This window comes from Poromitra crassiceps (assembly GCF_964638095.1).
Source record: "Poromitra crassiceps genome assembly, chromosome: 12".
NCBI lineage: Eukaryota > Metazoa > Chordata > Actinopteri > Beryciformes > Melamphaidae > Poromitra > Poromitra crassiceps.
The window spans coordinates 39,493,374-39,508,613 of NC_139632.1; the positions used below are offsets into that span (position 1 = coordinate 39,493,374).

A 15,240-nucleotide genomic window follows, 5' to 3' on the forward strand; every position below is an offset into this window, starting at 1 on the left:
CTACCACCATTTATACTTGAAACTGTCAAATTTTGAATATTCATTGAAGGTAAATTTTTTTAATTTTTAATGAACAATGTAATTATTTTGACCAAATATTTTATACAGAAATGTAAATACTGTATAGCAAAACTCTACTCTGTCTACAACCTTTAAAAATGATTTAGAAACATTTTCCAAATCCATAAAATATACAGTATGAAAAACAAAATGTGTTGGGTGAGTTGAAAACGAGCCTAACTACGCTCAGTGTGGAAGATAGAAAGCATAATTGTTCTTGTAATTCTTTAAATCAAGAGAAAAATAACGAGTATTTTATTTTGAAGGGTGATGTGTATACCAGACCGTGTCAAGAGGCGTAGCCAGATCGTGTCAAGAGGCGTAGCCAGCTGGCTCTGCGGCGCTGCAATTAGATGTATCTCGCGCTTTCCGTGAATCGAGATCGCAATTTGATTTTGATTAATCGTGCAGCCCTAGCTCATAGGCTACTCAATTTCCCCCCAGGGATCAATAAAGTTTTTCTCATTCTGATTCTGATTCTGAAGAGGGTCTCCTACTACCCCATATACAGTATATGTGTGTGGCGGGAATCAAAGACTAAATAATTTGTCCTCATTAGCATAGGGAATAATTATCAAAGCTCATTCTGGCAAAATGTCTTATTTTCACTAAAGATCTCCACCTGTCAGAGAGGCAAAGAGGATGTCATTTCATTAGGGTCAACGTGAGGAAAAACACAACATTTATCCAATAGGTTTGAATTATAATAGCTCTTCACCGGCAGAGGACAGCGCTCCGTTCAATACCGCTCAATTGACCGTCTTGTCTGGCGTTGCAAAGTCATAATTGCTCTATAATTCACGTGCAAACTGCTCTGCAATCAGACAAAACCCACACGTCAAATAAGCCCAATACTCACAAACAAGTTCAATAACTGTTAGGTGCAAGAGAGAGAGAGAGAGAGAGAGCTGGGCTGAATGGATAGCCTTCATAAAACAAGGCTTGTCAATGGGGACGATGCAGTCATTTCTTAGTGCAGCTTGGTTTGTTAATTGGCAATAGCGCTCACAGAAGGCAGTATATGCTCACGGTGAGGCGTCATAAAGACTTTATTAGCCCAGAACAGAAGTTGTCATTGATCTTTGTGATGAGCACAACAGATGAGAGCCATTACAAGTGTATGCGCTGCGTCGTAGCCTATAAATATAAGTCCTAAATACATCTACATGCCCATATATATATACACAGAATAAAAACACATATTGTCCTTATCTCTTTTTACGGCAGTTGACTGTTAACAACTTCCGCGTTGATGACATTTTCAGGGCCAAGACAAAAACAGCTGAAGGTTGATTGAGGTATTGTAAAAATGCACAGATGAATATGAGATAATCAAGCATTTATTTTCAAGTGTTTACTTTTTTGATGACACAACAAGTCTTTTGAAGGACACGGTGTGTACTTCATTTAGAGAAAAATAAAAAAAGGTGTTTTGCCTTAAACCAAAGTTTAATGTAAAATCATTAAAACACAAATAATGAGTGTTTCTCAAACTGTCATACACTGCAAAAATGTCTAATTGAGCAATTAATTTGGTCTAATGAATTTTCAGTTAATTAAAATCTTTTGTTTCTCATTTCAAATAAACATGAAACAAGAAAACGAAAGTAAAACTATTACTCGTATCAGCAGTTATATTAAGTCAAAAAGCAAGTCTATGTATAATAATCTAATAACAAGAAGTACGTTCTAATCAGCTAGTAGCTAGCTACAGTAGCTAACTTGCTAACCTCCCTGATAAAGTCAAGCAGTCTAGCAAAGTTGATAACTGTTAACTCACTTTTAATGTAGCACCCAGAGAAGACGGGTCAGTCTTCTGGGTTTCCCAGCCTCAGTGTTCAAAATGGCCACCGTGGGAATAAGGTCGATTCTCATCTCGTCTCACTCCCACACAAACAACACTGCGTGCCTGTTTTCTCTGCACATTTCCTCAAGTTTCTTATTTATAAGATGATAACCTACTGTACATCTGCCACAATGTTAGAAAGTCTTTAGACTGTAGGGCCATGCTGGAATAGTATTACAACGTTGTTGACTACAGTGAGAAGTGTCTTTCCGTGTGTGTGTATGTGTGTGTGTGTGTGTGTGTGTGTGTGTGTGTGTGTGTGTGTGTGTGTGTGTGTGTGTGTGTGTGTGTGTGTGTGTGTGTGTGTGTGTGCGTGCGTGCACAATGTGTGCGTATGTGTCCTGGACATGAGGTGATTTACCATCCTAGTAATTACAATCTCTCTGGGGAGTCTGTGTGTGTCTGACATACACAGACTCCCCACACATTCACACGCACGCACACACACACACACACACACACACACACACACACACACACACACAGACACACACATACCGACTCCCCACACACTCACACACACACACACACACACACACACACACACACACACACACGGAAAAGGCCTTGGCTATCCATAAACCTGACATTGCCGCAGTGGCATGAGAGCAAACACATACAAACAAGCGTTCTCTCTCTCTCTCTCTCTCTCTCTCTCTCTCTCTCTCTCTCTCTCTCTCTCTCTCTCTCTCTCTCTCTCTCTCTCTCTCTCTCTCTCTCACACACACACACACAGCCCACCATGCTTATTCGGCGGTGCTTGCTTCATTGTTCCCCAAAACATTGTCATCATCTGAATACATAGCCTACGAACAGTTAAATCAAACTCTTCCCCACCTCACCAGTGTGAGTGTGTGTGGGGGGGGGGGGGTATACTGTAGTGTACTGTATCATAAGCGATATATTCTCTCTCCCTCTCTCATTTAATTTCAAGAGTAACTGCACAATTTTGGAGAATATATGAGAGCAAGGACTGAAGATTTCTAAGTGTGGCCTTAAAACATCTCTCTCTCTCTCTCTCTCTGTCTCTCTCTCTCTCTCTCTCTCTCTGTCTCTCTCTCTCTGTCTCTCTCTGTCTCTCTCTCTCTCTCTCTCTCTCTCTCTCTCCACCCCACACACTCACATTGGTGCGGTGGCACCAATTGGGGCCCTAAACCATTTCCTCATCAGTTTTTTACTCCCCTCTGCACTGCATTAATCTGGCCAGCAGATACTTATCCCAGGCTCTGATTTACCTACAGATAAATCTGATGCCATATGGACTGGATTAGGCTTTGGCATACAGTTAGCTTTATAGCATTGCTTTATGACGGAAGCCGTGGGGTCGGCACCTGGGTTTGGATTAACAGTAACTCTCTCTCTCCCTTTCTCTCACTATTACAATATCTCTCTCTCTTTCTCTCTCTCTCTCTCTCTCTCTCTCTCTCTGCAGGAGATTATATTGGGATTAAGATTACAGTCAGTCAATTTTGTTCTCAATCTCAACACAAGGGGCCTGTAAATAAATTGTAAACGCTGATTGTACAGTAATACACAATGAAAATGTGAACTGGCTTTCAGCACCTGGCTAAAAATGTAACTGAATTTTTCGCAACAAAACTTGAATTTTGTGAGGTCCGAGGTCTCTCTACCTTAGAAAATACCACGGCTGGCAAAGAGAAGTTGGCAATAGAGCTTCCCTACTATTCCTTTCAAATCAAAGTGCTATCTAAATAGGTGTCCTAGATTCTGTTTTTTTATACGCTTGTAAATTTCAGAAATTTCAATGTCAAATTCCTGTGTTTACTGTGTCTATGTAAAATACCAGCAAAGATATGAGGGACACCTCTAAGCCAATTTGTTTGTGGTGTTAATCAGTTACGGGCTAATGGTTTTAATTAATATCACACTTACTTCTTGGAAATTCATTTGACGTTATTAACAAGCTCTGTTTTCTTTCTCCTCGTCCTCTCCCGCTGCTCTTTCTTTCTCTTGGTGCCTATGTGACACAAACCTTTGGTCAAACAGTTAAACTATAAGTCAATTTTAAATTCCCCTATGAGTGTTGTTATCAAATATCATGATCTGTAGATGGTCAATATTTTGTACGTTGACAGAGAAGGCAGTAGAAGTCACATGCTACATGTGGTTTGATGACATGCTGTGACAGGTCAAAGGATTTTGCACAGTAACATGTTATATAGTTATACATAATAAATAAGATATAATGGTATTTTGTATAGAAACACCCTATTGAGATGCTCCTTTAGTTTAATCTATGATACACCATCAACAATTACTCATAGGCTCTGTTCACATTGCAGCTGAAAGTCTGAAAGTTTTTCCTCTCATATGACACATATCTGATGTTTTCTAAATGTGATGTGTAAATAACAAAACGCTGTATCAAGTCCCTTTGAACTGCAGAGAACAGGTTTTTTCTAGGACCGTTACTAACGTCACACAGAGACACCACAGCATTGCACTAAAGTCACAGAGATGAGTGCACTCTAAGGGCCTGTGTCGACCTAGCGTCTTTTCATCAGCTCCGGCGTTTTTGTGCGTCGGCTCCCAGCTGAACATATTTTAACTTTTCAGAAAGACGCGCTGGTGTCGGGTGCGCCTTTTCTGGCAACTAATCATATGGAGAAACTATCACAACAGAGACAGAAAGGCTCAATTGTGGGAGCAGATTGGCTAGACACTTAATGTTTCTGGTGAGTGTTGAGCTAAATCACTATATGTGTGTTGTTAGCTAATGTTAGCTGTCAGCTATCAAGCTAGCTACCGCACTGAATTAACGTTAGTTTCAGACTGCTTCCTTGCATATTGTGCGCTGAGATCAGCGCTCCCCCCGGCGTACTTCCAGCGTTTAGCGGTCGGAAAAAGACGCTAGGTCGACACACAAGCCCCATTGCACTACTTGTTCAACTCATACATATTTCTGAAGATAAAAAATAAGCAAAGTAAAATAATATAAATCACACTCAATCAGTATCACATATACTTGTATACTATAGATTGCATACATTGTTACCTCATGAGGTAGGACAGTAACAGAGAAAGCCTGGACTTGTAGGAAAGTAAGAGGAGATGAAGGGAGTAATGAGTCCACGACCTACTGAGATGAAGAGGAAGCTTTCAAACAGTGTGCAGCAGGTAATCAGATCTAGCTTTGTCTTTCTTCTAACACATCACAGACTAGTGAATTCAATCAGTCAGCTGAGACTTCAACACAATCCACATAAGACACACTATGCTCATGGGGCGCGCACACACATGCGCACACACACACACACACACGCGCGCGCGCACACACCCACACACCCCCCACCTACCAATGCGTGTGGATTCTAACATGATGTATTGATATACTGTGCACACACTTTGAAATACTATTTGTTCTGAAGTGCCTAACATAGATTGTAAACACACCGCATCACTCCCACATCCTTCCTTGTGATGCCGTGTTGGTCTTGTTTGACTTTATTCTCTAGTCTCTACGAACCAGTAATCCCTTAAAATTACCCTACATTTACATTAATACCCCTTAATTCTTTCAAAAATCCCCTCAAAATGAATCAAGGTAGTTATTAATGCAGGAGATCACAGCAAAACAACACGAGTCTCTTCATCTGGATGTCTTACTTTTGTAATTTAATTAAAAATTCACAGAGACAGGAACTTTCCATTAACACCTCCTTATTAACCCTGTAAACCACGAGCAAAGGCATGAAAAGGCTGCATACTCTGTGAATGAATGAATGAATCAATTCATGCTTAAAAAGCCATGATACTAACCTACTTTATTAGGTCTGTGTTATGTTTAATGGATCATTCACATTATGTCATGGAGAGATGAAGAACATTTCTGAGATCAAATGAAGGGGTTTGGCATATCGACTTTCTTTTTTTCATTTTTCCCGAGATGAGCAGCAAACACTGTGTAGTTGCAACGACAAAGCAGGCCTATGTGAGTAACTGTATCCGTGTGGTTGTGAAAGCAGAATATCTTCAGGCCAAGCTTATAATTCACAGCATCAAAATGACAGCAGTACGTTGTAGGTTTGTGGCAAAGATAACAACCCAGGCTTGACGATGTAAGGCGCTGCGATTATGTCTCGTCGCCGCACAAAGACGAACCATATTTTGTGAATTATCATCCAAGCAAATGTTGAGAAATCCATTGAAATGTTATTTAAAGGTGCATGTTTATACATCGGTATAGCTTTGTGTGATTTCTGCAAAGAAGAGAGACTGCGCCTGCTTGCGCTTTTGTGCCCTAAAGCAATCTCCTTTTGTGAGGTAAATCAATCCCGCCACATCGGACATGGTGGCACACACAATGTGAAATGTAGCGTCGAGGCCGGCAGAGGCTGCCAAACCTTTCAGCAACGCTCTTGTTTGTTTATGGTAATTACACTGACATCTCTTAATGTAATCATGATATATTGATGTTACCGTGCCGCCGATGTGAGGAGCAGTATTTCATGTCATTGTGAACGCGAATTCTCTTCAAGAATAGCTTCTAATTCACACCATCAATGTGCAAATAGTCTCGCTGGCCAGCCTCCCCTCCCTTCCGTGAGAGGAGTCTGGTGGCGCAGGTCTCCATTGTGGAATTGCGATGGGCGGCGCTTAGCGGCAGTGCCCTTGAAAAATAGTTTCCAACAATCCAACTTGCCATTTTCGGCATGTAGCAACGAGCTAGCGTGTAGGTTTCTGCTGTTAGCTTGCTAGCTAGTTAGCGTTGTTGTTTTCACTGAGGGCACTATTTACAGCAACACACAGGGAAGGAGGGAGCGGAAGCCGCTCTGATTGACGTGGGAGCAGTTGTAGAGCAGGGGAGGGCTTATCCCAGTAGCCTGTTTCCGTGCAGCCGGACGACTCTCACGGAAGGGAGGGGAGGCTGGCCAGCGAGACTAATGTACAAAAGACCAATCAAGAGCAAAGAGCCAATGTAACAGACATTGAAATTGACCATGCTTTGTCACATTAGTGCTAGGATCAACCGTGTGTATTATCGTGTCAGCAAATTGTAAGAAATTGGTTGAAGTGTTATCTAGTGTAAACGGAACACATTCTCTACTGTAGTGGTTCTCTACCTTTTTTTACACCAAAGTACCACCACAGAAATGACCACCATATGAATGTATGGGAGGCTGGGAGCCCCACGTACCACCAGTGGTACCCGAACCACAGGTTGATGAGAACCACTGCTCTACTGTATACCTCTTTCATTGAGTGTCTCTAGCACTCTCATCCTCTCTCTCTCTCTGTGACACATGGATTGCACACGGCTCCATGCGTCTCATTACTGCTGATGGAGTGATAGGAGAAGAGAGACGCAGTGAGAATAAAAGGCTTCCAGCTCTTCTAAAGTGCTGCTGCTTTTTTTTTAACGTAACGTCAAGTATACTACTTAACTCTAACAACAGCACTCTGCTGCCTCTCTCCCTTCACTGACACTCTTTCCCCTTGCAAAGTGACAAATGCCTTCACGTTCTCTGCTCTTCAGGCATATCGGCACGTTCTCATAGCGCTGATTAATTGACACGTGGTGGCTAACGAGACGCATAACGGAGGCGGAGACAGAAATAAGGAGAGACATCTATTCACAGCTTCCCTCATGTGATGTTTGAGTAAAGGACCTCACATTTGTTTCACGATACGGACAAGGTTTAGTGAAACAAATGCAATTGACTACTTTTTAAGCTTGAAGGTTAAAGGAGAATTTCTCTATTTTTCAACCTGGACCATATTTTCATATCTGTTTATGTATAACTAAGTCACGTTAACAGACATTTTTCACCAAGAACGCTTCAGTCGCTTTGCCCACATGCCCCTCGTGCCTCGCAGCCTGCACGTACTGTACGCGTCCCCTAAACAAGCTTGTCTTTGCAACGGACACAGGCTCAGACTGTTATTGTAAAAGAGAGAGAGAAAACTCTTGCAGTGTTCACCCTCTCTCTGCCTGCTGTTTGTCACATTGAGATAGGAGCTCCTGTTGCGCCTGCTCTTCAGGTTGTAATCCGTATAACGTTAGTCCGTATATGGGACCTTTATAGCCATGGTGGAGGGCAAACCTACCCAACTCACTTCACCCATCTTTTACTGTACATGCATCTTTATCACTTTAATTGTACAGTATACACATCATAGTACGTAGTAAGTTAGACACTACTGTGGAACTCCACCCTGGAGATACACTATTGGTATTCTATTAGCTTGGTACAGAGTACAGCCAGTGCACAGCCAGCCACAGGACAGACACAGTCTAGCTGTGTTTCCATTACAGTTTTTCGCAAAATAATTGCGATATTTCTACAACTTCGACAATGTACAATTGCGACTTGTAGGCGTTTCCATTGAAGTTGAGTTTCGCAATTCCCGTTACCAGCAGCTGCCACAGTGATTACGCACGCGGATCTGCCCCATATCCCGTCCCCTGCATGCTCAAATCCAACCAATGGTCAATGCAAATCACAACATGAAGTTACAACGCATATAAACAAGCCTGATTATCAATTCAAAAGAACATGTTGCGGGCTGCGGTGAATGCAGTGAGCGCGACAGGCAGAGGAAAAAAGGTAGCCTACAACTTGTCCCATTTTAGAGATGGAGGAGGGGGGGGAAGGCTGATATGGTGCAATAGTCAGAATATATCGTGTATTATAATTATAACATTGCACCTGAAACGTGTGTAATGTATTAATCACTTCAGTCAACAGCACCGCACCGGTGTGCTTTTCATCCCGCCGATCATCTCGCCGCTGTGCCAAATGCGCGCACACAGGCATGGATCGATTTCTCCCATTAACACATTGAGTGCCAGCGACGCCATATGGCGTCATTAGAAATTTACCGTAGGCTGCCAGCGTCAATAACTCGAAATTGTTTTTTTGACGGGGGGGGGGGGGGGGGGGGGGGTGTCGATCTATGCTTCTTACATCGCCTCTTACAATATGAGAGCTATTGAATGTGTCTAACCTATTTTACAGAACCCTTAGGTGGCGACAGCGGACTCCAGATGAGAGAAAGTGGAGTAAAACACACAGAAGAAGTCGTTGGGGAAAAGGAAATCGCATCGCATCCGTCCGTATGCAGCTGCTTCATTGAAGCATAACGTTAGCTGTGCCCCTGCAGCAGCCAATCTGCTGTCACAATTGAGCACCTCCGTGTCCGCTGCACAGCCCATTCGCATGATCAGTAAGTTATTAGTTATTATTATTCTCAACTGGAACGCGGCTGTAAAAAAGCTGGATTTAGCGGACTTTTCAGTGCTGAGCACACGCAGAGCAAACACACTCACAGCAGAGCCGAGCAGAGCAGAGAGACACTCCTCCCACAACGGGGGGGGGGGGGGGGGGGGGGGGGAGGGGGGGAGGTGGGGCACGCAGGACACTACAGCATACAACAGACCCAGGCACTGCAGCAGGCTCGATGCACAGAGAGCAAACAAGCTAGAATAGGCTATCTGATGCCCACCAGCAGTAAATCAAGACCAGCATGAAGGTGTAGGGTCTTCGCACGCAGGGGCCAGCGCTGCTGGTTGCAGCTAAAAAGTATTATTTGGCCAAACAAAATTCCTTTGTTTTCACTCTTTTATTGAAGGAAATTATTTTTGAGGTGTCATTACATCAGAAAATATTAGCAATGAGTCAATGATGTGCTTGAAATGCTTCCTTTCACAAAAGGCTGAATATCTCAGGTTTCTAGAAAAAAATGGCTGTTTTTGGTCTAATCAAGCTATCTTCTCCGGCTCATAACTAAAGAACGGAAAATGGGATCAATAAACTTTTTTTTGCAGGTGATAGAAGAGAGTCTCATCGTTATTTGTGCGTGTTCAGTGTTTACATAGTAATTATTAAAGAAATTATATGACTGTTTTAAAATGCATTGCGGCCTATGTGGCACAGTACAGCACCTTTTGCCCAAGGGCCGTGGCACTCAAAGTGTTAAACATGATCTATTTTCCGGCTCCGCTTTTGCACAACACGTCTTTCTGCTAGGTAGCGTTGCTTCAAAGTTTTCCACTTGCTGCGAAGGTTTTGCCACGGTTTATCAAACCCTTTCTCCCTCATTTCCTTTCATTTTCCAAAGGAGAAGATGGGTCACATGACGTGCAAATGCGGAAAATCTGTTTCCATTACACTTTTGCGATAAACTGCTATATCGACACGTCTGAAAAACCACCTCATGAGAGCGCAAAAACGTTTTGCGATATTTGGGAGCTTTTTCGAAATTTACGTGTTTCCATTACCCAATTTCTATTGCGATATTTAGATTTTGCGCATTTCTGACGGTAATGGAAACACGACTACAGTCTACAGACAGACAGACAGACGGACAGACACAGTCTACAGACAGACAGACGGACGGACAGACACAGTCTACATACAGACAGACAGACAGACAGACAGACACAGTCTACAGACAGACAGACGGCCAGACACAGTCTACATACAGACAGACAGACAGACACAGTCTACATACAGACAGACAGACAGACAGACAGACAGACACAGTCTACATACAGACAGACAGACAGACAGACAGACACAGTCTACATACAGACAGACAGACAGACAGACAGACACAGTCTACAGACAGACAGACAGACAGACAGAGCCTTGATATAAAAAAGAAGCGCTCTTTGTTTTATGTAATGTGTGGGATATGGGGACAGAGGTAACTTGGGTTCTTCCCAGGCCGGGACTTTGGTGGAAAGGAGTCACAGAACAACCAGGGCCTGGAGGAGGACAAGACAAGACAAGACAAGAGGAGAGTCACAGTGAGGTCCAGTAGAAGAGGGAGAGATCCAGACTTGATGTTTATCTCATTCTAGTGTCAGTTCTTTGTCTGGTCTGTAGTCCCTCCAGCAGGGGCTCTTTCTCAAAACATGTGTGTGTGTGTGTGTGTGTGTGTGTGTGTGTGTGTGTGTGTGTGTGTGTGTGTGTGTGTGTGTGTGTGTGTGTGTGTGTGTGTGTGTGTGTGTGTGTGTGTGTGTGTGTGTGTGTGTGTGTGCGCGTGCGTGCGTGCACGTGTACGTAGGATTCCTGTCATAATGAGCTTGCTTGTAGTGAAAGCTCACCGGCCGCGGGGACATTTTGCACGTTTCCTCCTCTTCACCTCTAGAGGATGTGATTGTGCACATGGATGGAACCCCCCCCTGGCGTGGCATCATCCCTCATGTCGAATGCCCCTCCTAAACTTAGCTCAGCCTCAGTGGCACAGCGGTAGCGCCGTCGCCTCACAGCAAGAATGTCCTGGGTTCGATTCCCGCCCGGGTCGCAGCGGCGTGCCTGTCTCCCCCCGCATGTCTTTCGTGCCTAGTGCCCAGGTGGGTTATCTCACGAAAAGGGGTCTTTCTGTGTGTGGAGTTGACATGTTCTCCCTGCATGCTCACATGGAGGTTCCTCCAATTGAACCCCCCCACTAACAACGTGCAAGAAGATCACCACTTTACCAGCGATGACCGCGGTGAAGATGGTCCCCGGGCGCTTCAGCAGCCACTGCTCCTGGCTGCCCCTCAGATGAGGAAGGACATACATTGTCTGGGTTAAACGAGCAGAGAACGAGCAATTTCACCGGCCACCGTCGGCATGTGTCTGTCTGTGTGTGGCTGCATGCATGTTCTTCTTGTAGTGTCGCTGTGCCGTGTCTCTTCTTATGGCGACGTCTTCACAATATCTATAAGATATATGAAGTTGGAAGCGTAAATTAATGCATACATTACAGCATTTGTAGATATTTATTTCTCTAGGTAGCCATTTGCCTTATGACGAATCTTAACCCACATCCTAGCCTTAACATAATCCTAATTATAAACCCAAGTCCTAATGCTAAACTCACCCATTGAAGGAGTGACTGGGACTGGCCACACGCCTGTGCACGCACACACAGACACAGACAGACACACACACACACACACACACACACACACACACACACACACACACACACACTCCCATCACCCTGATTCAGAGCTGAGCTAAGGCCCGCACTGCCCACCCACCCTGCAGCTAAAGACAAGAGGCAAGCAGAATCTATGAAACAAATATAAACAGCTATTTATATGCAACAGAGAAAACAATGGCCGACCGTCGAGAAAGAGCTGTGTGAGCGCTTCCGCCTACTACTACCATCCACTGACTGCCCTGGCATTATCTCTCTCTCTCTCTCTCTCTCTCTCTCTCTCTCCATCTGTCTCTCTCACTTTCTCGATCACTCTATCCCTCTCTTTCTCCGTTGTGCTGTGAGTCCAGTTTCTTTGATCTGCTGTTTTTCCCCCTCACACCCCCACACCTTCTCTCTCGCTCCTTCATCAGGGGTCCAAGCGGCAAAACCTGCTGGAACCCTCTAGCTTTGGTTCTGATTATTGTGAGTGTTTCACTGTCTGTTCATGCCTGCTATGATGGCAGCCAGTTTCCCTGCTGCCTGTGGTGCTAAAAAGAGCTTTCAGTCAGCTAAGTTGACTGAGGGTGTATTCACACCTGTAGGTCGTTTGCTTTGTTCCGATTCAGGTACTTAATTGATACAATTGTTGCATTTGTGCCTTGGTTCGTTTGTGTTCACACAGCCACAAATGAAACGGTCCAAATAGTATTGTCAAACTTCCTGGATTGGCCAGCAGAGACTCTGATAGGCTAATAACCTCTCGGGATGGACAAAATAATTCCCAGAGATTTTCCTATATGATTATAAAAATGCGTTTTGTTAGACCTTCATTTTAGGCTATGTCAGGCGTCCGCCGTGCGAGGAGAGAGAGAGAGAGAGAGAAAGAAAGAAAGAAAGAAAGGGAGGGATCGGGAGAGAGAGAGAGAGGGAGAAAGTTATTTATTTATTTATTAATGTATGCTATGTAAGCCTATGTATTTATTTAGCCTATTTAGGCTATTGGGAATTTGGAGATAGAAGATCAAAGACCCTCGCAAATTCTGCTATTAGGCTACTATCACGGAGATGAGGATTAGCCGAGACATAGGCTATATGAACACCTGTCCTGTCAGGAATAATTTAATAATAACGGACATTTCGAGGAAGATATGCAATTAGTCTGATTGTCTGATTGAACCATACAATCTTATCACAAAGAAGGCTGGCTCTGATTACCACGATTTGTTTTCATTTATTGAATGGAGACCAGAGAGAGCAAGAGAGAGGGAGAGAGAGGGCGGTGTGCCGGTACACAATTTACAGGCAAAATCCGTAGAGATTCAACACATTAACGTTGCTTCCCATGGTCCGAGGTAAGTTGATTGAGTTCAAACTGCTGATGTGATGATCCAAAAATCCCCCAAAGTTTATCGATGCAAGTCACAAGTCGCCAAAACAGAATCTGAAAGATGTTGTTTTTAAACGATAAAAATGTTCGTTCTTCAGGCCATTACGCACAGCGCAGCTGACTACGGCAGCTGGTTTATCCAAAAATGCGCACCGTTTACTGCTGTTGTGGCGGATCGAGGTCGGCTCACGTTCTCACCACAAACGAACCGCACCAGAGTTCGTTTGGAAGCGGACCGAGACCACCCTTTCTTGGCGATCTCGGTCCGCTTGTTTTGTCCCGCATCCGAGTGCGATTGCTGTGTTCACACTCCCCCAAACGAACCGCACCAAGGGGGAAAATGCTCTCCGTTTCGGAACAACTGCTCCAAACGAGATAGGTGTGAATACACCCTAAGTCTCTCTCTCTCTCTCTCTCTCTCTCTCTCTCTCTCTCACACACACACACACACACACACACACACACACACTATATCTGGCGTGCACACAAATTCCTGACCTTGCACATGCCCCCTGACCCGGAGGTCATCATGCTGACGGATGGACAGGCAAAGGACTCGCTGTTTTCTCTTTTCCAGTCTTTCAGTCTCTGTACTGTAGTAGGTGTTGTTCCTATGCTGTATCACCATTTTGGTGATGCGTTTTTTAGGTCAGAGGTTCTCAAATGTTTTTCAGCCAAGGACCCCTTACAAGATAGAAAATATACCGGGGACCCCCTCATTCTGATTTGTGATTTTGGGCTAAGCTTAATTGTTTCCACGGTAACGTGCTAGACTTTTAATTTGATAGGTTTGTTATTAGAATGTAATCCATGAACCATTTTAGATTTAAAGCATAAACTATTTTCGTTGAACTATGAAGATTTTGCAAAAAAAAAAAAGTTTTTTTTTATTACATTACATTTACATTACGTCATTTAGCAGACGCTTTTGTTTTGTCCAAAGCGACTTACAATATCACAATTTGTCAACGGTACAGAAAACCACTATGCAACACAATCAATGACATCCAAGATATTTTGATAGACTAGCACCATGTAGGAAGTAGTTTGAGAAGAAATAAGTAACATGTAGCATTTTATTTTTTAATAAAAAAAAATATATATATATATTACCTGAAAACTTTTCGCGGACCCCCTGGCAAAGTGCCACGGACCCCCATTTGAGAACCACTGTTTTAGGTTGTATTATGTTATTGTGATTTTGAGCTGTGCTGCAGGACATATGTACAGTATTTCCTCATGTTATCTTCATTGAGGGAATGCTTTGATTTGGAGTTTATTAATGATATGCTTCATTAGTTACAGTATTGAAAACCCTATTAGTTAAAGGATGGCTTTACCGATAATCAACCCACTTTGTGTCATTATGATCTCGCTAATATAAGCACATGGGCAGTGTTTACCTTCTCTCCCTGTTTTCCTCACAGGGAGCTCCTCCCATTTCCTCCTCTGGCAAAACGCTCCGTTGTGACAACGCGTCATAACGGAAGTGCGGAGGTTCTGCTCGAGACGCGGAATCTGCTCCGAGGGCGGCTGTTATTGTTTATTTGTATTTGTTAAGTATGCATGGAGAATCACATGAGAGCCTCAACCAGCCTTAATGACTTGCAGCAGGTGGGGGTGGAGTTTCTGCAGGCAGAGAATTCTCCATGAGGAAAACAGAGAGAGAAGGTAAACACTGCCCATGTGCTTATATTACCAAGAGATTATAATGACACAACGTGGGTTGATGATCGGGAAAGCCGTGCTTTAAGGGCTTTTTGATGTTGTGGAGGTTTACAGGATTATTACAGTAAGTGGAAATGAATAGGAAAGTTACTGTATCCCTGACATTACATTGGAAAGGAGTTGAGATTAAGGGGGTGTTTAATGGGATTTCTCATTGAATGAATGAATGTACGTGAATTAAGGGCTGAGGAAAAATATCAATGGAAATACATTTGCATGATTGTCCTGAGAGATTATTCATTTTCAGTTCAAAAGTGGCTTTGGCATTTTTGCGCTGTTGTCTGAAAATGTAAAAGAATGTCCCCGAAAAACTGCCAGGAGTCTCTATATGAACCAGAGT

The 15,240-nt window shown here is 43.4% G+C and overlaps 1 protein-coding gene across 1 annotated transcript in view; it reads right to left on the reverse strand.

The window, feature by feature from the left end:
- Window positions 1-10,619: 10,619 nt before the first annotated feature.
- Window positions 10,620-15,240, reverse strand: part of ect2 (epithelial cell transforming 2) — a gene marked incomplete at both ends in the record, with an annotated part of 104,002 nt that continues 99,381 nt past the window's right edge. Inside the window, one exon of the mRNA XM_083647388.1 lies at window positions 10,620-10,637. Within this exon, the coding sequence (XP_083503514.1) occupies window positions 10,620-10,637 (18 nt within the window). The remainder of the gene's footprint in view (window positions 10,638-15,240) is intronic.